This window comes from Euleptes europaea, chromosome 1 (assembly GCF_029931775.1).
Source record: "Euleptes europaea isolate rEulEur1 chromosome 1, rEulEur1.hap1, whole genome shotgun sequence".
Taxonomy (NCBI): domain Eukaryota; kingdom Metazoa; phylum Chordata; class Lepidosauria; order Squamata; family Sphaerodactylidae; genus Euleptes; species Euleptes europaea.
The window spans coordinates 177,994,587-178,020,067 of NC_079312.1; the positions used below are offsets into that span (position 1 = coordinate 177,994,587).

A 25,481-nucleotide genomic window follows, 5' to 3' on the forward strand; every position below is an offset into this window, starting at 1 on the left:
CCAAAGTCAGTATTGTCTACTCAGACTGGCAGCGGCTCTCCAGGGTCTCAGGCAGGGGTCTTTCCCATCACCTACTTGCCCGGTCCCTTTAACTGGAGATGCCAGCGATTGAACCTGGGATCTCCTGCATGCCAATCAGATGCTCTACCGCTGAGCCACAGCAGATGTCCTGCATTTATTCTACAGCACTGCGATTCTCAAATGTGAAAAGACTTGTTCATCCACGCCTGTAAAAACTGAATGAGAGGGGCCCAGGAATCATGAAAGTGAATGTACAGTGGCTTTCACGCTTGCCTTTACAGACAAACCTGGAACTTGCTTTATTCCAGACAAATTCCGTAAATATAAGCTTTCCATGCTTAAGATTCTAGTCGGAGTAAAAGTGATATGGGGTTAGACACTGGTTCCCAACCGGGGGTCCGTGGACACCCAGGGGTCCGCGAGAACTAAATTAAGGTCCACGAAACAAAGTTATAAACCCATAATAAATTAATATTTTCAATTAAAAGTTCTCTATTATAAAATATATATTCAAATATTATTCTAAGTTTAATGTTTAACTAACAGTTATGATTAAAGTTTATTTTCAAATTCTCGGAATTTTTATTTTGAACCTTGGTGTCCCTGCACCGAACAAAAAAGTCCTAGTGGTCCCTGGTCAAAAAAGGGTTGGGAACCACTGGGCTAGACAGACGAATGGTCTGAGTCTGTAGAAGGCAGCCTTTCCGTTCAATTTATTTTTCAAAGGCTCTTCGGGATACATCAACTTGATGTTCACGCATTGTGTTCTCTCCCCACTCCCTGCTACTCAGTCCAAAGAGTGTACTTCCAAAGTGGTTTGCAGCCATTAAAATACAATAGAAATGTCTATCAAAATTTTTTTAACTTTAAAAGGAAACGCCAGGGAGAAGGTTCTCTTGATCCAGGCGCACAGGGAAGGTCATGATCTGACCACTCCTGTTGACTTCAACGAGTATGTCAGCCTCACCCACTCCCTTCCCCGCGCAAGGATAGAATTAGGACACGAGGATAGAATTAGGACGCAGGGGCCAAGTTTTTAACAAGCGGCAGGTCATCTAAACGGTGAGGCAAACTGTCTAACAAAAGGAGTCCTAGGAATCTTATTTTCAGGGAGAGTTCAAGGTTTTTTGTGTTGCCCCAAACAAATGGCTGCCAGCTCCGGGTTGGGAAATTCCTGAGAATTTGGGGGTAGAGCCTGGGGAGGGCAGAATTTGGGACGGAAGAGGAAGAAGAGTTGGTTTTAAAATGCCGACTCTCTCTACCACTCAAGGCAGAATCAAACTGGCTTACAACCGCCTGTTATGGTTTTCAATGTATTTCTTCACCTGCTTCACCTTGCCTTCCTCTCCTCACAAGACACCGTGTGAGATAGGTGGGGCTGAGAGAGCTCTTAATAGAACTGTGTCTAGCCCAAGGTCACCCAGAGGGCTTCCTGCATAAGAGTGGAGAGAAACCAACCCCGTTCACCGGATTAGAGTTTGCTGCTCCTAACCGCTACACCATGCTGTCTGTCTGGGAGGGGAAGGACTTCTGTGGGGTATAATGCAAAGCATCCATTTTCTTCAGGGGAACTGATCTCTGTAGTATGGAGAACAGTTGTAATTATGGGAGATCTTCAGATCCTACTGGGAGGTTGGCAACGCTAATGTACCCCCAACTCCACCTGGGCCCAGGACAGGAGGAGTTAGCGGTAGCCTCTTGTGGTTAGGGTTGTCGACCTCCAGGTGGTACCTGGATATCATGAGAGGGAGGGCATCTTGGCCATCTTCTGGGCATGGAGTAGGGGGTCACTAGGGGTGTGGGAGGGAGGTAGTTGTGAATTTCCTGCATTGTGCAGAGGGTTGGACTAGATGACCCTGGTGGTCCCTTCCAATTCTATGATTCTATGATCTCTCGCTTTTATAGTTGATCTGGAGACCAAGATCAGTTCGCTTGGAGAAAATGGCTGCTTTGGAGGGTGGACTCTATGGCATTATACCCTGCTGAACTCCCTCGCCTCCCCAAATTCCACCATCCCCAGGCTCGACCCACAAAATCTCCAGGTATTTCCGAAATGAGAGGTGGCAAGCATACCTGTTGGACATGAGCAGCCGCCCCAATTATTTATTTTACAAAATGTATATCTCACCTTCCTGCCCTCACAAGGGCCACCAAGGTAGCTAGCCAATTAAAACATGCACAATAAAATCACATTTGAAAATCATGAAAATCACCCCCACAAAAAAAACATTCATTAAAACAATTTATCCCAGAGCTAATACAAAACTAAACAACAACTGAAAATATTTGGAGAGCACTGCCAGGTTTTTGTTTTAAAGAAAGAATGGGTCTGCTCTAGGTTATTGTTTCTATCCCACATATTGTGTTTCTAGGCTTGCAAACCCCAAGGCGAGGCCTGGAGATCTCCCAGAATTACAACTGCTCTCCAGACTACAGAGATCGATTCTAGGGTTGCCAGCTCCGGGTTGGGAAATACATGGAGATTTTGGGGGTGGAAACTGAGGAAGGTATGGTTTGCGGGGAGAGGATAATGCCATAGAGTCCACCTTCCAAAGCAGCCGTTCTCTCCAGGTGAACTTATCTTTGTCACCTGGAGATCAGTTGTAATCCAAGGAGATCTCCAGCCACTGTCTGGAGGTTGGCAACCCTAATCAGTTCCCCTGGAGGAAATGGCAGCTTTGTAGGGTGGACTATATGGAATCACATCCCTGCTGAGATCCTTCCCTTCTAGAAACTCTGCCCTTTCCAGGTTCCACCCCCAGTTCTCCAGGGATTTCCCAAACCAGAGCTGGCAACCCTTCGTGCAGCAGGCATTCTGCCCCATCCTTCTCTCATGCAGCAAAGGTTAAAATGTCCAGCTGTGCCACTCAGATTCAGGGCGAGATTTGCAGCTTTCTGTACTCCTATCCACAACAGGACTAAGTTGGGAGGGGGTGTGGCTCCGTGGTAGAGCATCTGCTTGGCATGCAGAAGGTCCCAGGTTCAATCCCCGGCATCTCCAGTTAAAAGGACCAGGCAGTAGGTGATGGGAAAGACCTCTGCCTGAGACCCTGGAGAGCCGCTGCCAGTCTGAGTAGGAAATACTGACTCTGATGGACCCAAGAGTCTGATTCAGTATAAGGCAGCTTCATATGTTCATATAAGTAGTAGGACGAAGCAGGACTAAGTAGTAGGAAACCATTAATCAGTCCCTGGAGCTCTGTTTTCTTGCACTACTGGGACGGGATCCCCAGTTGTTCCCCCCCTAGTGATTCCTCACAGGCACCCAGCTTGTTACACCCATTTAAACTACATTAAGTGCAGTCGAATGAATGCAGTTTCCTAATCAAATATTTCAGACCAACTGCATTCGGCTACTGGAAATACTTTTAGAGCTATTTATGAAGCCCATAAAATTAAGCCAATTTGCTTTTTAAAAAAGTATAATCTAAGGCAAATAAACAAGCGAAATCAGACCCAAATAAATTTGGAGCAGTGGGAAAAAAATTCCAGACCGTTGCACTAACATTTTCCAATTCAAAATCTCCTGGAAAACCCTCATTACCATCTGCCCCCAAACTGGCTCTGAGGCACGTCCTGTTGAAAATAACTAAAAAAAAAAAAAAATCTTCACTCTTTTCACAGTCTCCCAGGGAATATGCATAAAATAATGGTAGCTGTCTACCTGTGTTAGGCTTGCCAACCTCCAGGTGGGGCCTGCAGATCTCCTGGAATTACTACTGATCTCCAAATGACCACAATCAGTTCCCCCAGTGGAAATGGCTACTATGGAGGTTGGACTCTATGTCATTATACCATGTGGAAGCCCTTCCCCTTTAGAAACCCGCCCCCCCGCCCCCAAATCTCCAGGAATTTCTCAATCTGGAGTTGGCAACCCTAACCTATGTATACCCATTTAGTCCCTCTGCTCCACACACATGCCCATTTTCCTGTCATATATTTATGCTTCTTTCCTAGGGTTGCCAACCTCCAGGTGGTGGCTGGAGATCTCCTGCTATTACAATTGATCTCCAGCCGATAGAGATCAGTTCACCTGGAGAAAATGGCCTCTTTGGAAGGTGGATTCTATGGCATTAAACCCCACTGAAGACCTTCCCCTCCTCAAAACTGGTCTTCCCCAGACTCTAGCCCCCAAATCTCCAGGTATTTCCCAACAGGGAGCTGGCATCCCTATTCTTTCCACATGTCCAGGTCTTGAGACACATTGCCAGGTCCCCTCTGGCCACCGGCAGATAGGGTTGCCAAGATCTCCTGCTATTATAACTGCTACTATGGTGGCTGGAGATCTCCTGCTATTACAATTGATCTGATAGAGATCAGTTCACCTGGAGAAACATGGCCGCTTTGGCAACTGGGCTCTATGGCATTGAAGTCCCTCCCCTCCCTAAATCCCACCCACCTGAGGGTCCGCCCCGAAACCTCCTGCCGGTGGAGAAGAGGGACCTGGCAACTAGGGCTGCCAACCTCCAGGTGGTATATAAAAAAGAATATTTGTGCTGAAAGGATTATAGCAAAAAGGAACAGCACGGTGGCCAAAGAATAGAATATCAATGAGCATGCAACAAAACCATGAATATATAATACCAACATGTATTGAATGAGCACAACCCTACATATCTTCATCCAATAATGAATAAGCAAACTTTGATAGTGCGAAGAAACAAAGGAACAATGTCCAAGAAGGGACACAAAGGTCACTCAGCTGGCTTCATGCGTAGGAGTGGGGAATCACACCCAGTTCTCCAGATCAGACTCCACCGCTCCAACCCACCGCTCTTCACTAGGGTTGCCAACCTCCAGGCACTAGCTGGAGATCTCCCACTATTACAACTGCTCTCCAGCTGATAGGGGTCACCTCACCTGGAGAAAATGGCCACTTTGGCCATTGGACTCTATGGCACTGAAGTCCCTCCCCTCCCCAAACCCCGCCCACCTGAGGCTCCGCCCCAAAACCTCCCGCTGGTGGCGAAGAGGGACCCGGCAACCCTACCTGTGACGAAGCCCCTTACCTGTGTGATGCAGGCACCGGTGAAGGCAACTATGACTGCCACCACGTTGACCGTGAGCTGGAATTGCAGGAATTTGGAGATGCTGTCATACACGTTGCGGCCCCACATCACCGCCTTGACGATGCTGGAGAAATTGTCGTCTGTCAGGATGATGTCAGAGGCTTCCTTCGCCACGTCAGTGCCTGCTAGGCCCTGGTGGGACGGGGGGAGGTAATAGCAGAAAAACATAGTGGGCGCTTTTTGGACAAAGAACCCGCATCCTTCTCTTTTCCCTAATTGCTGGGGCAGCCATGTCTCTCGGGAATCAGCACCTTCAACAGCCATTCAGCCCCATTTATAGGTCCTTTATGCATGGGTATTTTCACTCATGTTCACCCCACCCCGGTCTGAATCGGTTGTTCCTTGGAGTTAGAATCATAGAATCATAGAGTTGGAAGGGACCACCAGGGTCATCTAGTACAACCCCCTGCACAATGCAGGAAATTGACAACTACCTCCCCTCACATGCCCAGTGACCCCAACCCTCCCCCCGCCATGCAGGATACCACAATCAAAGCACTCCCGATTGATGGCCATCTAGTCTTTGCTTAAAGACCTCCAAAGGCGGGGATGCCACCACCCTCCGAGGCAGAAGTTCATTCCACCGTTGAACAGCCCTCACCATCAGAAAGTTCTTCCTAATGTTTAGGTGGAATCGCTTTTCTATTAGTTTAAATCCATTACTCCGCGTCCTAGTCTCTGGAGCAACAGAGCACAAGCTAGTTCCCTCATCAACATGACAACCCTTCAAATATTTAAACATGGCTATCATGTCTCCCCTCAACCTCCTCTTCTCCAAACTAAACAAACCCAACTCCCTAAGTCTCTCCTCATAGGGCATGGATTCCAGACCTTTGACCATTCTGGTCACCCTCCTCTGGACACGCTCCAACTTGTCAACATCCTTCTTAAATTGTGGAGCCCAAAACCGGACACAGTATTCCAAAATACTGTTATGCACAAGTTTTCCATCCATTAGAAATGACCTCATGCCCAGTCCTCGCAAATCACGGGTCTTCCTGTTATAACCCGATTTTTCAGAGATCAGCCTGGGTGAAATCACAATGCATAAGCTAAAGCATGGGACAGTGTATGTGTGTGTGTGTGTGTTTGTGTGTGAGAGACGTTTTTCTCACAGTAAGCAGTACAGCCAATTACAAAGCTGCATTTCAAGGGGCGGGGACTCAAATGCTTCCTGATTTGAGCTTGGTCAACTTTGCTGGTGCCTAGCAATTTTTAGATTCGCAAAAGAAAAGTGTGGGTCGAGAGAGCGTCGAACCCCAGGTAAAATTCCCATACATAAACAACCACAGTCTTCGGCCCCACTCAGCTGTTAAGATCAGTGGGGAGAACCTGTGGGGATGCAGCCTAAACTGAAAGATTAAAAGTTTAGTTCTACTGGCCATCTGATCCTAAATGTTATGTCCTTCCCCTCCACTTACAGTTGCCAGCCAGTGACTGGCAACTTACGGGAGCCTGGGGGGAGGGGACACGTTGAGGTGCTTTCAACATGACGACATTACGTCACTTTTGGGAAAAACCCAAGGAATTGCTGTAATGGCGTCATGTCACTTCTGGGTTCTCTCTGGAAGTGACATAACCCCATTGCGCTGACAATGGCCATTTGTGCATGGGAGTTTTACCTGAGGTTCGTTGCTGGCTGGACCCACGCTTTCCAGTTGGGAATCTCTACACCAGCAGCCTCCAAGCTCAAATCAAGCCCCACCCCTTTAAATGCTGCTTTGTAATTGGCTTACTTCACAGTGCTCACTGTGAGAGAAGATCCCCCCAAACCAATTGCCGCATAAAAAGCATTTTAAGAACAACAACCCCCAAAACACGGAGCAATCTGAAAGGAGCGGGGTGGGAGAAACCCAAGCCTCAGTTTTAAAAAGCCTTTCTTCTGCTCGGAAAGAGCTCCCAGGAAGCAGGAAGCAGGAAGTATTTCAATCCCTGCCTCTGGACATGCTGCTTTGTAACTGGCTGTGAGAGAAACCAAGCTTGTGTGCCCAGCTCTTTTCCTTATGCATGGGGATTTCACCCGGGCTTTGCTCAGGGAAGATGGGAGAGTTAGGGTAACAGAGGAATGGGAAGACCCGGACATTGTGAGGGCTGGTAGTGAGGTCATCTCTAAGGGACAGAACTCATGCATAACTCCAAGGAACAACAGAGACAGACCGGGGGCGAACGTGAGTGAAAGTACCCATGCATAAATGATCAATGATTTAATTTTCTCTCTCTCCTGCCTGCTGCACGAGTGGCAGTGGGCAATGGGAGCTGGGGGTGGAAAATCTCCCACCTCCACTGGGAAAATGGTAAGCCTATTGGGGATGTAAAATACATGCAACTCTGGTTATGAGTTCTCTCTCACAGGTCATCATGGCCACAGGAATTACAGAAAGGGAGTCCATGAGCCGCAAACTGCACTGTAGACAATTGGCTGAGCTAGGCAGTAGACAGATATCATAAATACAGAAAGATGGGGTCAATCTGAAAGTGAGCACTCACTGCATTCAGTTCAAATGTACCTATTCTTCTCCAACAGAAGCTGGCTGAGGACAGTGCTGATTGGCTAGCAACCATGCTGTCTCAGCTCCCAAATTCTCTTAACCCTCAAAAAAGTTTCTGTTTTTCTTTAATTAATAAGACAACAAATATAGATACAGATTGATCCACACAGTACTTCTTTTTTTAAAAACAAAAAGCAGAACAGCCATCCTGATTCATGGTAAATTGGAGGCAAGACTGACAGGTGACCCTCTGTTCAGTTTGCTGGTATATACACCTGTCAATTCAAGTGCAAAGCAAATTAGGAGGAAATCAGAATATGCACTCTCCTGGATTGAATAGAGATCTGGGATTCCTGTCTCATTACCAACATAGATTTCTCCATGCTTACTACCCCTCTGCATATCACATCTAACCCAATCATATCTGCTAATGTCATTTACGTGCTTTTGACATTTACATGCTATTGCCATTGGGTGTCTGAATTCACTCTTCTCTAGTTAAGGACAGATGGACTCACATTCTAGCTGTATCTGAAGAAGTTGAGCTGTGACTCACGAAAGCTCATACCTTGCCGGAAATTTTGTTAGTCTTTAAGATGCTACTGGACTTGCTCTTTTCTACTGCTAGGAGGAAATCACAAGGGCTACCTTGTGACATTTCTTGTTTATATTATATCTGTCTTCACCTAAATTCCTGGGAAGTGGATTTCCAGATCTAGCTCATGCATTGTTATCATGCCCTTCTGCCAAGGGCTCTGAGTGGGGTACATGGACACGCATGACACATGAAGCTGCTTTATACTGAATCAGACCATTGGTCCATCAAGGTCAGTATGGTCTACTCAGACTGGCAGTGACTCTCCAGGGTCTCAGGCAGAGGTCTTTCACATCACCTGCTTGCCTAGTCCCTTTAACTGGAGATGCCGGGGATTGAACCTGGGACCTTCTGCATTCCAAGCAGATGCTCTAACACTGAGCCACAGCCCCTCTCCAAACGATTCTACCTTCCCCATTTTATCCTCACAACACCCTGTGAGGTAGGTAAGACAGAGAGAGGCTAGCCCAAGTTTATCCAGCAAGCTTCACAGCAGAGCAAAGATTTAAACCTGGGTCTTCCAGACCCAGTTCCACAACACCACAGGGCTTGGCTGTGGAAATTAAGGTAGGGATTTGATTCCCATCCCTTACCATGGCAAAGCCCACATCAGCTTTCTTGAGGGCCGGTCCATCATTCGTCCCATCACCAGTGACCGCAACCACCTGACGCTGTTCTCCAATAGTGCTGTCAATAATACCTTTAAAGACAAGAATGCAGGTGAGCCAATACATTTAAGGAAATGATTACAGGTTCACTGTCTCCTTCTATGACCCCATGGAGATAGATTCCCTCCTCCTTTCCCAATGGTTCACTCAAACGTAGTTTGCCATGACATCTGAATCAGGGAAGCCTTTATGAATGTTTTCCATTTCCAATGATGATTTGGTGGGTTTACAAACCAGGGTTGGTGGCGGATTTGGTTAGCGCAAAGCTCAGCATGTAGAGAAATTAAAAATAAAAATAAATTTGGGAGAGGAATTTGTCATTATGTATAGATAAGCAGGGGATGGGGAATAGTACAGTAAAATAGGATCTTGTTGGATCTTGGAAGCTAAGCAGGGTCGATACTTGGAAGGGAAGACCACCAAGGAAGACTTTGCAGAGGAAGACAATGGCAAAATACCTCTGCTTAATTACTTGCCTAGAAAACCCTACGGGGTTGCCATAAGTCGGCTGTGACTTGATATCACTTTATACACACATAGGGGCCGTTTCCTCACTAAGTTTTGGCAACATCTAAGGAAACTTTTTTTCCCCTCGTGTCTGCACTATTTCCCCTTTGTTCGGTATTGGAAACGTTTTGCAATCGTTTAATGTCTGTGTTATCAGCAAACACTTATACGGCTATGCTCCCTTTTTTGCAGATTCTAGGACGACTTCCTCCAAGGAGCAGACATGTTTAAGACAGTTTTCATTTCTCCGCCCCCTCCATTGAACAAACCCACTGAGTTGCCTCCCGTCCCCCCATCCCAATTCCCCTCCCCATCATTCGCAGGAGGAAGGAAAGAGGCAGCATGTGGACAAAAACTTTGCTGCCAAACCTAGTAGATTGACAATGAGGAACTTCTGTGGTAAGTTATTGGTGCAGAAAGGTCCATAGATAAGCCGCCCTTCCTATCTAGCAATCCTTTTCTGGGAATGAACTCCAGAGAACCCAGGAATCCTGGCTCTCTCCCTGCCCCAAACTTCTGCTTTCCTCTGCATTTCCTGTGGGCAACGCCCCCCAGCCATCTCTTACCTTTCACCAAGGTGTGTTTGTCAGTGGGAGAAGAGCGAGCCAGAACCCGCAGTTTGGGCCAAATTTTATCAAGGCGTTCTTGTTCAATCTGCAGTGTAGGAAGACAGAGAGAAGGGGAAAAATTACAGGGTGGGAAAAGGTCATGGGCTTCCCCTATGTGGCATCTCTCCAAGCTGTGAGAGGGAAGGGGCTGCAGTGATTAAAGCACGAATTCTTTGATAACTGCATGGCTTTATCATCCCTCTTGGAGCTCCAATATCAGCTCCAATACGATGCTTCCCGCTGGAAGCAGCTCACATGTTGAGCCGCCAAGTGGCAAGAAATCAAGAGATGCCACTCTGACCTGATGTCCCAGGCTGGCCAGATCTCATCAGATCTCGGAAACTAAGCAGGGATGGTACTTGGATGGGAGACCACCGAGGAAGACCAGAGTTGCGACACAGAGGCCGGCACTTGCGGTCTGCGATACGAGGGCCTTTGGACAAGCTGCTGGATCAGGAAAGCCACTCTTTGGAACCCCCCAACCCCAGAACCCTGGGTGAGTGAAAAACAAAGAGAAGTCCAGCAAGCAACAATGATTTCCCGATGTAAATTAAGCCTCCAAGCCTCACTTCGATACTTGAAGAGTGGTGACTTATGAACTGAGGATATCACTCGATACTTGAAGAGTGGTGACTTGTATGTATGAACTGAGGATATCACTTGATACTTGAAGAGTGGTGACTTGTATGTATGAACCGAGGATATCACTCGATATTTAGAGTGGTGACTTGTATGTATGAACTGAAGATATCACTCGATATTTGAAGAGTGGTGACTTGTATGTATGAACTGAGGATATCACTTGATACTTGAAGAGTGGTGACTTGTATGTATGAACCGAGGATATCACTTGATACTTGAAGAATGGTGACTTGTATGTATGAACCGAGGATATCACTTGATACTTGAAGAGTGGTGACTTGTATGTATGAACCGAGGATATCACTCGATATTTAGAGTGGTGACTTGTATGTATGAACTGAGGATATCACTTGATACTTGAAGAGTGGTGACTTGTATGTATGAACCGAGGATATCACTCGATACTTAAAGAGTGGTGACTTGTATGTATGAACTGAAGATATCACTCGATATTTGAAGAGTGGTGACTTGTATGTATGAACTGAGGATATCACTTGATACTTGAAGAGTGCTGACTTGTATGTATGAACTGAGGATATCACTTGATACTTGAAGAGTGGTGACTTGTATGTATGAACTGAGGATATCACTTGATACTTGAAGAGTGGTGACTTGTATGTATGAACCGAGGATATCACTCGATATTTAGAGTGGTGACTTGTATGTATGAACTGAAGATATCACTCGATATTTGAAGAGTGGTGACTTGTATGTATGAACCGAGGATATCACTTGATACTTGAAGAATGGTGACTTGTATGTATGAACCGAGGATATCACTTGATACTTGAAGAGTGGTGACTTGTATGTATGAACCGAGGATATCACTCGATATTTAGAGTGGTGACTTGTATGTATGAACTGAGGATATCACTTGATACTTGAAGAGTGGTGACTTGTATGTATGAACCGAGGATATCACTCGATACTTAAAGAGTGGTGACTTGTATGTATGAACTGAAGATATCACTCGATATTTGAAGAGTGGTGACTTGTATGTATGAACTGAGGATATCACTTGATACTTGAAGAGTGCTGACTTGTATGTATGAACTGAGGATATCACTTGATACTTGAAGAGTGGTGACTTGTATGTATGAACTGAGGATATCACTTGATACTTGAAGAGTGGTGACTTGTATGTTTGAACCGAGGATATCACTTGATACTTGAAGAGTGGTGACTTGTATGTATGAACTGAGGATCTCGATCTGTGGTATCTGATCTGGGTGTGGCTCATTCACACATGCAAGCCGCCGTTTGATGACTGGGCCACTTTGTGCCTGTCCGAACGAGTCTTGAGACTTTCACTGCTCTGGGTTCTGCATGCGAGTGATGGAGAAAAAGAACCAAAGCTATCAACAAGAGCAGAGCTCCAGGTCTGCGAAATGGGGACATTTGGACAAACTGTTGGAGCAGGAAAGCCGCTCTTCGGAACCCCCCACCCCCAGAATCCTGGGCGAAGCCCCATCCAGAGAGTTCAAACGCTCAATCGAGTACCTCTCCCTTTTCATTGCGGATCCGCCGGTTGAACTCCTTCCCCTCCAGGCACAAGAAATCTTCTCCAGGCTGGATGATGCCACATTTGGCAGCAATGGCCCGGGCGGTGTTGATATTGTCCCCTGTCACCATGCGGACAGTGATGCCAGCACGCTGGCATTTGCGGATGGCTTCTGGCACCTGCGAGAAGGAGACAGAAGGCTCATTGAACGGGCGTCGTTCTATGGCGCTGCGTGCTTGGCACAATCTCCACCCCCAAAGGACAATTCTGCAACCTGGTGCTGAATTAGATTGGAATTCTCAGGAACTGGGCTGGCGTCAGCATACCCTCAGTTGGGGCAGCTGCCAAGGACTTCCGGCAGGGCCTGCTGCCGCCCACCTCTGTGACATTCCCTTTCCCGGCCAGCCCCCTCACGAGTGCTTTGCCCACCCATGTGTCCAGCCGCACACACTGCCCGGTGCCATCAGGGCGAGGACTGTGGACAGTGCAGATGGCTGTGGGCATCGACAGAAGGAGGGCTTGTGATAGGGTTGCTAACCTCCAGGCACTAGCTGGAGATCTCCTGCTATTACAACTGGTCTCCAGCTGATAGAGATCAGTTCCTCTGGAGGAAATGGCCTCTTTGGCAATTGGACTCTATGGCATTGAAGTCCCTCCCCTTCCCAAACCCCGCCCTCCTCAGGCTCTGCCCCAAAAACCTCCCACCAGTGGTGAAGAGGAACCTGGCAACCCTAGCTTGTGAGCAGGGCAGGGGAAGGATGCTCAGGCAGGAAATGAGACACTAGGGTGAGTGATAGGTAGGGTTCCCAGCTCCGGGTTGGGAAATACCTAGAGATTTTGGGGGCTGAGCCTGAAGAGGGTGGGATTTGGGGAGGGGAGGGACTTCAATGCCATAGAGTCCAATGGCCAAAGTGGCCATTTTCTCCAGATGAATGGATCTCTATCAGCTGGAGATCAGTTGTAATAGCAGGAGATCTCCAGCTAATACCTGGAGGTTAAGCAACCCAAAAAAACACCTCTGGACCAATACCTGAGGTAAGGAAGAAAGTACAGAAGAAAGCCTACTAATACAGTTGAAAACAACATTTAGTGTAAACAGCAGCTACAAGCAAATAATTATACAGTACAGCAACAATCACTCCAAGGTGGAATTCTTCAGAAGGCTGAATAAACCGGGAGATGATCGTTTCAATGTCTTGAATTCTTCCTCAGTCCCGTTTAATCATTTCTGTCAGTAGTTTTCAATGTTAGCTTACATAGCTTCAATGTTTCTTATTTTCATATATAATTCCTTCATGGAAAATATAGCAACCATACATTCAAGAAGTTAATGATTCCTCATGGGATATCCAATTCTTATAGTTGCTAAAGACAAATTCACAGTTTCAACGTTCCAGCTCGGGATACAAGCTGTGGGATACAAACCCAACCTAGTAGGGTTGCCAGCACCAGGTTGGGAAATACCAGGACATTTTGGGGGTGGAGCCTGAGGAGGGCGGGTTTTGGAAAGGGGAGGGACTTCAATGCCATAGAGTCCAATTGCCAAAGTGGCCATGATCTCCAGATGAAATGATCTCTGTCGCCTGGAGATCAATTGTAATAGCAGGAGATCTCCAGCCACCACCTCGAGGTTGGCAACCCTAGTGAGTGGTAGGAAGGGGGCCCATGCGAACCCTCTGCCAGTCCCTCCCCCAAATCTGGAACCTGCCCTGCTCAGGGGTTTTCTGTTTCCAACACACACTTCCCCTCATTTGTAGTCATCATGCTTTCGAAAATGTCATCCAGTGTACAGAGTTGGAGCCAGTGACAACTCAAGAAGTTTAAATATTTAAGAGCAGTCATAGCTGGCCTTTCCGCTGTACAAAACGAGCCTTCAAGGTGACTAACAACCTAAATCGGTAAAACAAGACAATCTTTAATAAAACAAAAAGACACCGAACAGGGTAAAATGTAATTGCAGCGAGCAAATTGACCCGGGAGCAGGCACCAAAAACAATTTGCAGCAGCAAAATACGTCCATAAAGCATGGCCCCGCTGAGAAAACAGACAATACGCTCCTGAAAACCAAGAAAGAAGCCAATAAAAAAGACGAAATAAGATTAAGGGATAAAACCGTTAAAGGCCTTCTGGAACAAGATACCATAGATATCAGCTGATTCTGGGAGGCCTGAAGCAAGGGGGCGCGATGCTCTTGCTGGGGCAGGCAGTGCCATAAAACTGGGAACAGTAATGGAAAAGACCTTGTTCCATATGCCAGCCAACCTAGCCATTGGAAGAATAATCAAACTTGCTAGCAAGCTTAGGGAGGATGGGGCTATCCATAGCTAGTAGTTGAAATGAATACCAGTCATGGTGCAGACCTATTCTCTCCAGGATCAGAGGAGCATGCCTATTATGTTAGATGTGTGAAACACAGGAAGGACAATGCTGCTGCAGTCATCTTGCTTGTGCGCTTCCTAGAGGCACCTGGTTGGCCACTGTGAGAACAGACGGCTGGACTTGATGGGTCCTGGTCTGATCCAGCAGGGCTTTCCTTGTGTTCTTATGGAGGATGGGACTATCCATGGCTACTAGTCATGGCTACTAGTCATGGCTACTAGTCATGATGCATGGCTGTTCTCTCCAGGATCAGAGGAGCAGGCCTATTATATTAGGTGTTGTGGAACGCAGGCAGGATAATACTGCTGCAGTTGTCTTGTTTGTGGGCTTCCTAGAGGCACCTGGTTAGCCACTGTGGGAACAGACTGCTGGACTTGATGGGCCTTGGTCTGATCCATCATGGCTTTTCTTATGTTCTTATCTTCATGCCTACTCTTATGTTCTTATGCCTACTCTTATGTTCTTATCGTCATGCCTACTCTCTCCAGGATCAGAGGAGCATGCCTATTATCTTAGGTGCAATGGAACACAGGCAGGGTAATGCTGCTGCAGTTGTCTTGATTGTGGGCTTTTTTTGGGGGGGGGAGTGGAGCCTGAGGAGGGTGGGGTTTGGGGACGGGAGGGACTTCAATGCCATAGACTCCAATGGCCAAAGTGGCCATTTTCACCGGGGGAACTGATCTCTATCGGTTGTTGTAATAGCAGATCTCTAGCTAGTACCTGGAGGTTATTGCTGTATTCCGTATGGAAAAATACTGAAATAATAAACAAAATTACAAATAAACCTTATTTCCTTTTACTGTATGTTGTATATACTTCATACAAACTCACAATCATATGACTTCTCACATACATAGTGGAAGAAAAAAAGGAGGGGAATAAAACCCAACCTAAAAAACCCAACTTACTGCTTTACTAGGTTGATACCTGCACACATAGTATTTGAGAGACTTATACTAACCAGTATTACAACAAGAACCTATTATAGCCATACTATCTCAGGTTCATATTCCTGCTCATCTTCTAATGTGATTTATGCCATCACATGCCAGCAATGCCCTTCCACAATCTACATTGGACAAACAGGTCAGTCTCTTAGACAAAGATTAAATGGACATAAGTCTGACATCAGAAACCACAATATTCAAAAACCAGTGGGTGAACATTTCAACCTTCCAGGACATTCTGTTGCAGATTTAAGAGTAGCAGTTCTCTTACAAAGGAATTTTAAAGGGAGATTGGAAAGAGAAACTGCTGAATTACAGTTGATATTCAAACTAAAGTCAATGCATTTACCTGGGCTGAATAAAGACCTTGCATTCATGGCCCATTACCAATGCTGATTTCTCCACACCCATCTCTTCCCTGGACATCACAGACTCTTTTGCATATCACACCTAATCCAATCAAGCCTGCTATTCACATTTACATACTGTTCCTCTACTTAAAGACCGATGTGATTCACATTCTAGCTGTATCTGAAGAAGTGAGCTGTGGCTCACGAAAGCTCATACCCTACCAGAAAATATTTTTGTTAGTCTTTAAGGTGCTACTGGACTCTTGCCCTTTTTGACTACTATTATACCAGATGTTTGAGTAATTGGGTATAGAATTTACAACATGTACACATGCCTGGTTGGGTTTGAACTATTTGTATTTGTATCCATTAATGTATTTCTATAAATGTGTGCAGGTTTAACAAAGGGTTTTAATTAACCACTGATGAAGGCCCCATAGGCTGAAACGCGTTTGGTATGTGGTTACAGTTATCAACCTCAGGAAATGCCATTGTGCTATTTTAATGCTTTTAAATAATTTTAACTTTTATATAGCGCTTCTAATAAATTATACTTTCAGTATTTATACAAAGACTTATATATATTTTCTTTTCACCCAACCTTGGGTACCCAGCTTCTCACATACATACAGATTTACAATTTTGAATACATAGGCATAATTAGCCCTTGCAGTTTTTTCAAGTCTGGCATCATTGCCAATTTTTCTATGAGCATTACTTGCCCTCACAATCTATACTGTGCCATGTGCCATGCCAACTTTATTTCCCGGGATTGGGTAAAGTTTCAATGATCTTTATCAAGGCATCAACTGAAATTGAGGCAACAGCCTTCCCTTGCCGGTCACGATTGAAAAGTGCCGGGATTTATTTTATTTATTTGTAAATTTTGTTTATTATTTCGGTATTTTTCCATACGGAATACAGCAGTACCTGGAAGTTGGCAACCCTACCCAGCGGGCTTCAGGTTTACCAGATCAGAGTCCGTCACTCCTGTGTAGGAGTGGGGAAACCAACCCGGTTCTCCAGATTAGAGTCCACCACTCTTAACCACTTCACCACGCTGGCTCTGGAAGAAGGATACAATTTTTTTTTTTAATGCAACATCTAGTTACCTCTGGCCGCACTGGGTCCTCGATCCCCACCACGGCAATGCAGGTCAAATCTATCACAATATCATTCTCGTTGTCCCATTCCGGCTCTTTGCCTGCTGGGAAGTCGCGGTAGGCGATGCAGATGGTCCTCAGCCCGTCACACGCCATGGGCTCGATCACTTTCTTCACCATCTCGTCTCGGTCCCGAGGCCGGAAGCTACGCAGCTCCCCATTGCTATTTAAAATGTTTGTGCACCTGGAACGGCAGAGAGGCACATGTTAGTACATGAACACATGAAGCGGCCTTCTACCGAATCAGTCCCTCGGTCCATCAAAGTCAGTATTGTCTGCTCAGACCGGCAGCGGCTCTCCAGGGACTCAGGCGGAGGTCTTTCACATCACCTACTTGCCTGGTCCCTTTAACTGGAGATGCTGGGAATTGAACCTGGGACCTTCTGCATGCCAAGCAGATGCTCTATAAACTGAGCCGCCGGTAAATGAAAATGGCCCAGAAGCAAGTCAAGGGGAGCGGCGGCTGCAGAGCTACGAGTCGGCGCTACAAGGTCAGCTATGTGTATAAAGTGTCTTGGTTTTGAACTAATTTTTGAGCTCATTTACTTGTGGGCTGTGTCTGTACTATTGTCTTGATCTTGGTTGAATACTACATAGCAGTTGTTTTCACATGGACTGGATGTTTATAATTACTTTCGTGATATTTGTTAGTAATCAGTTTTCTGGACTCAGACCATAAAACCAATTTGAAGTTCTGAAAGTTAGAAACACTACAGAACAATCAATTTGAAGGGTGGAGGAAGGAGACCAGAATATAATGTAAAGCAGATGAGGAAAGGTTGAAGGAGCTGGGCGTGTTTAGCCTGAAGGGAAGACTGAGAGGTCATATGAGAACCATCTTCAAGTACTTGAAGGGCTGTCATAGAGAGGAGGGTGCCGAGTTGTTTTCTGTGTTTCCAGAAGGTTGGACCAGAACCAGTGAGTTGAAATTAGATCAAAAGAGTTTCCATCTAGACATTAGGAAGAATTTTCTAACAGAGCGGTTCCTCAGTGGAACGGGCTTCCTCGGGAGGTGGTGGGCTCTCCTTCCCTGGAGGTTTTTAAAAAGAGGCTAGATGGCCATCTGTCATCAATGCTGATTCTCTGACCATAGGCAGATCATGAGAGGGAGGGCATCTTGGCCATCTTCTGGGCATGGAGTAGGGGTCACTGGGGGTGTGGGGGGGAGGTAGTTATGAATTTCCTGCACTGTGCAGGGGGTTGGACTAGATGACCCTGGTGGTACCTTCCAACCCTATGATTCTATTCTATTTCTATGAAAACAGTTGTGAATGAAATGGCACAAAAATCCGCTAGCAACCGGCAGCAAAAACAGTTTACAGAGGCTGTGTGAAAGGGCCCATAAAGAAGAAAAAGAAGAAGAGTTGGCTTTTGTATGCCAACTTTCTCTACCACTTAAGGAAGAACCAAACCATGTTACAATCACCTTCCCCTCCCCACAACAGACACCCTATGAGGTAGGTGGGGCTGAGAGAGCTCTAAGAGAGCTGTGACTAGCCCAAGGTCACCCAGCTGGCTTCATGTGTAGGAGTGGGGAAACAAATCCGGTTCACCAGATCAGCATCCGCCGCTGATCCAAACCACCGTTCTTGACCACTACACCATGCAGTTTTGCAAGTTAGGTCTCGCTTGCAAGTTTTGCGAGCGAGACCTGCCTAATTCCGGGGCTGGGGGAGCCCGTCACCCCCATTTCACGAGGAGGAAGGCAGACTCACTTTTTAAGGACGATTTCGGAGGCACCTTTGCTGAAGAGGCGGTAGCCGCCGTCAGGCATGCAAGTGACGGTGCTCATGGACTTGCGGACCGAATTGAAGGTGTAGACCTTGTAGAGCTTCTCCTCGGGGATCTGCTCCCGCACCGCCTGGTAGTCCCGCCGCAGGTTGACCACAAAGCCCAGCAGTGCGCACTCCGTCTTGTTGCCGACCTGGCGTGGCAGGCCCCCTTCCTTCTCTGGAGGCTGAAGGAAACGAAAGCAGAATCAAGGTAGACCCCTTTCTCTGAGTCTCCCAACTCCATCCATGTCTGTAGCTAGAATGAGAACGGTAAAGTCACACATGAACACACGAAGCTGCCTTATTATGAATCAGACCCTTGGTCCATCAAGTATAGTATTTGCTACTTAGCCTGGCGGCGGCTCTCCAGGGTCTCAGTCTGAGGTCTTTCACATCACCTGCTAACTGATCCTTTTAACTGGAGATGTCGAGGATTCAACCTCTGCATGCCAAGCAGGTGCTCTACCACTGAGCTGGAGTCTCAGGTCAAGGTCTTTCCTATCACCTACTACCTGGTCCTTTTTACTGGAGATGCTGGGGACTAAACCTGGGACCTTCTGCATGTCAAGTAAATGCTCTACTACTGAGCAAGGGTCTCAGGTCAAGGTATTTTGTATCACCTGGTCCTTTTAACTGGAGATGCTGGGGACTGAACCTGGGACCTTCTGCATGCCAAGCAGATGCTCTACCACTGAGCTGGAGTCTCAAGTCAAGGTCTTTCCTATCTCCTACTGCCTGGTCCTTTAAACAGGAGATGCCGAGGATTGAACCTAGGACCTTCTGCATGCCAAGCAGATGGTCTACTACTAAGCCGGGGTCTCAGGTCAAGGTCTTTCCTATCACCTACTACCTGGTTCTTTTATGTGAAGGAGCGGAGAATCAGACCTGGTTTGCCAGATTAGAGTCCGCTGCTCTTAACCACTACACCATGCTGCCTCTGGCCAACAGACTGCTGGGAAAGTAAGCTGCAGGAAGAGGCAGGAAAGGGGTTTAGCACCTCCCACCTGCCCTTACTGCTCTTCAAATCAGACTCCCCACCCTTCTTTATATTGTGTAGGGGGCAGACCTACGCTTAAAGAGATGGCTGACATCATGTCTAGTTGGCTCCCTACCCCAAAGACAGAAATAGCACGAATACACCCCTAACAGTGAGATCATAAGCAGAGTTTCAGCTTTCTAAATGCTCTGAAGCAAATGGGCTTAGGAAGGTATGACTTTGCTTAGCACTGTAGCGCAAATGGGCTGCAAACTGTCCCCCAAATCATGACCTGGATAACAAACCCTTGCACAAATTGATGGCGAGACCACGCTTGAGTCTTCCGGTCCACACCCCTTCCTGTGACTTCTCTGTCTATACAACATGCTGCTTACAGGTGTGTTGTGTACAAATTCTGCTCACCAGTCTTGCCTTTACCTGTCCCTACTTCTCCTCTTGGGCCTACAGGTCTCCTCTTAGTAGGGTTGCCAGCTCTGGGTTGGGAAATACCTGGAGATTTTGGGGGTGGAGCCTAAGGAGGGAGGGGTTTGGGGAGGGACTTCAATGCCGTAGAGTCCAATTGCCAAAGCATCAATTTTCTCCAGGGGAACCGATCGCTATCAGCTGGAGATCCACTGCAATAGCAGGAGATCTCCAGCTAATACCTGGAGGTTGGTAATCAAAAAGTGGCTACTAGTGCTTAAATAGGAAGTGTGGATTCAAAAAGCAAAGCACAAGTAAAAGCACACCAATATGAGGCAATTAAATATCACAACTGGATTATGCTGATAGAAAATATTCTGAGGAAACATCCTCAAAAGGACAACCACAGTCGACTGCGGTTGTCCTTTTGAGGTTGTTTCCTCAGAATATTTTCTATCAATATATTTTCTATCAGCATAATCCAGTTGTAATACCTGGAGGTTGGCAACCCAACCTCTTAGTTCCATCTGCCATGATTCTTTCCTAACCCACCTGATCTTCCTTGATTGCTTGACTTCACTTATCTCTAGTTTCCATTTGCCTCTCGGCCCACAGTCCTTGTTTTACCAGACACCTTGGCTCGCCATCCCTTGCATGAAGAAGAGGCCTCAGCCGGTCACCCAACTGTATAACACAAGAGTCCTTTCAATACCCCCTCCCTACCTGACTCTGAGACCCTTATCCATGTGAACGGCTTCCATACTGGCCATAACTAGACAAGGAATAGAGAATAAAATTGCTACTATCATACTGCCCTTGTACAAATCTATGGTGATACCAGACTTGGAATACTGTGTACCATGTACAGTTCTGGTCACCACATCTAAAAAAGGATATTGCAGAGCTTGAGAAGGTGCAGAAAAAAGCAACCAAAATGATCAGGGGGGCTAGAGTAACTACCCTTCGAGGAGTGATTAAAACACTTAGGGCTGTTTAGCTTAGAAAGAAGGTGGTTAAGGGGAGACAGAGGTCTATGAAATTATGCATGGTATGGAGAGAGTGGACAGGGAGAAGCTTTTCTCCCTCTCTCATAATACCAGGATGCGGGGTCATCTGCTGAAGCTGGAGGGTGAGAGATTCAAAACAGAGAAAAGGAATTATTTCTTCACATAACGCATAGTTAAACTGTGGAACTCCCTGCCCCAGGATGTGGTGATGGCCGCCAACTTTGGAAGGCTTTACGAGGGGAGTGGACATGTTCATGGAGGAGAGGGCTATCTATGACTACTAGTCAAAATGGATACTAGTCATGATGCATACCTATTCTCTCCAGGATCAGAGGAGCATGCCTATTATATGAGGTGCTGTGGAACACAGGCAGGATAATGGTGCTGCAGTTGTCATGTTTGCCGACTTCCTAGAGACACCTGGTTGGCCACTGTATGAACAGACTGCTGGACTTGATGGGCCGTGGTCTAAGCCAGCAGGGCCATTCTTATGGAGGATGGGGCTATCCATGGCTATTAGTAAAAATGGATACTAGTCATGATGCATACCTATTCTCTCCAGGATCAGAGGACCATGCCTATTATATTAGTTGCCGCGGAACACAGGTAGGACAATGCTGCTGCACGCAGTTGTCTTGTTTGTGGGCTTCCTAGAGGCACCTGGTTGGCCACCATGTGAACAGACTGCTGGACTTGATGGACCTTGGTCTGATCCAGCAGGGCCTTTCTTATGTTCTTATGTTCTAACTAGAGTGGATTGACACCTATGGCCACTCCTCCACAAGCTTTCCGGGTCCCATTCTTTTAAGCCCCTTCCTACTCCAGTTGCTGTTCAAGCTCATGTCCCCTCTAGCCTGAGGACTCAATGGCATGGAGGACCAATCGCTACCCTGAGCGCCAACACTTACTAGTATCTTGGTGGTATAGGCACTGTTGATGGCGATGGCATGCACCAGCATGTCTAGCGTCTTGGGGGTCAGGTTGCTGGGGTCGGGGGTCTCCTTGTAATGAGTATCGCCCATGTAGCACTGCACGACGGTCATGCGGTTGGTGGTGAGGGTGCCGGTCTTGTCGGAGCAGATGGCTGTGGCGTTGCCCATGGTCTCGCAGGCATCCAGGTGGCGAACCAGGTTGTTATCCTTCATCATTTTCTGCAGTCAAAGAATGAGGTTTAAGAGGTGTTTTTTTAAAAAAGTAAATGTTTATTAAAAAATTTCAATAACATACATACAAACAAGCATCTTCCATTCACATACATGCAATGTAAAAACATCTTTCAGGGTGTTCATTTTAAGTTAATCGCTCAGGTCTTACTGGTCCATTTATCTGATCAAAATTCTACTTAAACCCTTTATCAATATTCCCACTATTTTCTAGTCTATCTATCAAAACCATACTAATACTTAATGCTTAATACCTTCCAAACTGTCTATCAAAGCAATAGTAATACTAAATATTTGATACAGTTCTTACCCTACTATACTTCACTTTTATACCTCCTTTACTGGTGCAGAGTGGGAAGCTGCAGTACTGCAGTCAAAAGCTCTGCTCATGACCTGAGTTCGATCCCGACGGAAGTCGGTTTCAGGTAGCCGGCTCAAGGTTGACTCAGCCTTCCATCCTTCCGAGGTCGGTAAAACGAGCACCCAGCTTGCTGGGGGTAAAGGGAAGACGACTAGGGAAGGCACTGGCAAACCACCCCATAAAACCCAGTCTGCCTAGTAAACGTCGGGATGTGACGTCACCCCATGGGTCAGGAATGACCCGGTGCACAGGGGATCTTTACCTTTTTGCTGCTTTAGATTAGACTAGCACATGAATACAATATTTCTACTACTTTAATCTTATTATTATTTTTATGTTTGTTATAATGCTTCCCCCTTTTTCACTAAACTCTTCTTTTTTGCTTTATATACTAGAAATAAACTGCCCATTTCTTCTGAAATTCTTCCATTGTTCTGCCTTTCACCAGGTTGGATAATTTAGCCATCGCCACATATTCTGCCAGTTTGTCTTGCCATTTCTGAAGGAGGTTTAAGAGTTTGTGGGTAAATCACCAGATATCTCCCTTTGGCTGCAGCCAGCGGATACTGTGCTAAGGACAGAATGGACGTTGGACACAGCTTGAAAGGGCCCTGTTGGCCTTTTATAGGTAAAGGTAAAGGTCCCCTGTGCAAGCACCGGGTCATTCCTGACCCATGGGGTGACGTCACATCCTGACGTTTACTAGGCAGACTTTGTTTACGGGGTGGTTTGCCAGTGCCTTCCCCAGTCATCTTCCCTTTACCCCCAGCAAGCTGGGGACTCATTTTACCGACCTCGGAAGGACGGAAGGCTGAGCCGACCTTGAGCCGGCTACTTGAAACCGACTTCCATCGGGATCGAACTCAGGTCGTGAGCAGAGCTTGGACTGCAGTACTGCAGCTTACCACACTGCGCCATGGGGCTCCTTGGCCTTTTATGTGTGTGTGTGTGAAGTGCCGTCAAGTCGCAGCCGCCTTATGGCAACCCCTTTTGGGGTTTTCATGGCAAGAGACTAACACAGGTGGTTTGCCAGTGCCTTCCTCTGCACAGAAACCCTGGTATTCCATGGTGGTCTCCCATCCAAATACTAACCAGGTCTGACCCTGCTTAGCTTCTGAGATCTGACGAGATCAGGCTAGCCTGGGCCATCCAGGTCAGGGCTGGCCTTTTATACACACTACAAAATATACCACTTACGCTACAATACAAAAAAGTAATAAAAACAAGTAGCATATCATATCAAGATAAGGCGTTAGCAAAGGAGACCTTATTGACAAGTATCTAAATATATCATTGAATTATAATAAACTTATTATTCACACTACAGACTGCACTTCATCAGGTGAAGTAAGGAAGACATATATACCGCATCAGCCTAAGGAACGAAGAATTAAAAGAAAGGAGGAGGCCACATTATGAGAAAAGAGTCACTGGAAAAGACAATCATGCTAAGAAAAGTCAAAGGCAGTAGGGAAAGAGGAAGACCCAACATGAGATGGATTGACTCTATAAAGGAAGCTACGGCCCTCCGTTTGCAGGACCAGAGCAAGGCTGTGACGTTAGGACATTTTGGAGGGCATTGATTCATAGGGTTGCCAAGTCAGAAGTGACTTGATGACAAGAAGAGGAGAAGAAGAGTTGTTTTTTATATGCCAACTTTCTCTACCTTTTAAGGAGACTCAAACCGACTTATAATCGCCTTCCCTTCCCCACAAAAGACACCTTGTGAGGTAGGTGGGGCTGAGAGAATTCAGAGAGAACTGTGACTAGCCCAAGGTCACCCAGCTGGTTTCATGTGTAGGAGTGGGGAAACCAACCCGGTTCTCCCGATTATAGTCTGCCACTCATGTGTAGGAGTGGGGAAACCAACCCGGTTCTCCAGATTTGTGTCCACCGCTTATGTGTAGGAGTGGGGAAACCAACCCGGTTCTCCAGATTAGAGTCCACCACGCATGTGGAGAAGTGAGGGATCCAACCCAGTTCTCCAGATTAGAGTCCGCCGCTCATGTGGAGGAGTGGGAGATCCAACCTAGTTCTCCAGATTAGAGTCCGCCGCTCATGTGGAGGAGTGGGAGATCCAACCTAGTTCTCCAGATTAGAGTCTGCCGCTCATGTGGAGGAGTGGGGGATCCAACCCGGTTCTCCCAATTAGAGTCCACCGCTCTTAACCATTACACCACATTGGCTCTCAAACACAGGAGGTGAATAAGGAAGACAAGTAGATATTGGGTCAAGGTGAATCCTCAAAACTCCAGTCTTGCCAGCTGCTGCAGGATCTTGTTATTTTACTATTTTATTGTGACCCCTTGCCTGGGAGAGAAAAAACAACCCAGCCCAACCCAACTGAGTCTGGTTGTCGGCTTCTTACCAACCTGTGATCTTCTTACCTATCCTGTCTTACTAACCATCGTATTCCATCGTATTCCCTGATACTATGTATGGGTGTAAAAGCTGGACATTGAAGAAAGTAGACTCCTTTGAAATGTGGTGTTGGAGGAGAGGATTATGGATACCGTGGACGGCCAAAGAACAAATCGGTGGGTTATAGATCAAATCAAGCCTGAACTGACCCGAGAAGCTGAAATGACTAAACTGAGGCTATCGTATTTTGGTCACATTATGAGAAGACAAGAGTCACTGGAAAAGACCATCATGCTAGGAAAAGTTGAGGGCAGCAGGAAAAGAGGAAGACCCAGCAAGAGATGGATTAATTCTATAGAGGAAGCCACGGCCCTCAGTTTGCAAAATCTGAGCAAGGCCATCAAAGACAGGACATTCTGGAGGACTTTGATTCATAAGGTCGCCATGAGTCGGAAGCAACTTGACTGCACTTAACACAC

General features: G+C 46.5%; 1 protein-coding gene across 5 annotated transcripts in view; it reads right to left on the reverse strand.

The window, feature by feature from the left end:
* Positions 1 to 25,481, reverse strand: part of ATP2B3 (ATPase plasma membrane Ca2+ transporting 3) — an 87,039-nt gene that overhangs the window by 25,419 nt on the left and 36,139 nt on the right. For all 5 annotated transcript variants that reach the window (XM_056850906.1, XM_056850896.1, XM_056850932.1 and 2 more), the window contains 7 exons: positions 22,026 to 22,268; positions 18,655 to 18,896; positions 16,889 to 17,123; positions 12,100 to 12,279; positions 9,916 to 10,003; positions 8,768 to 8,874; positions 5,031 to 5,222 (listed from right to left, as the gene is read on the reverse strand). In XM_056850906.1, coding sequence (XP_056706884.1) covers positions 5,031 to 5,222; positions 8,768 to 8,874; positions 9,916 to 10,003; positions 12,100 to 12,279; positions 16,889 to 17,123; positions 18,655 to 18,896; positions 22,026 to 22,268 — 1,287 coding nt within the window. The remainder of the gene's footprint in view (positions 1 to 5,030; positions 5,223 to 8,767; positions 8,875 to 9,915; positions 10,004 to 12,099; positions 12,280 to 16,888; positions 17,124 to 18,654; positions 18,897 to 22,025; positions 22,269 to 25,481) is intronic.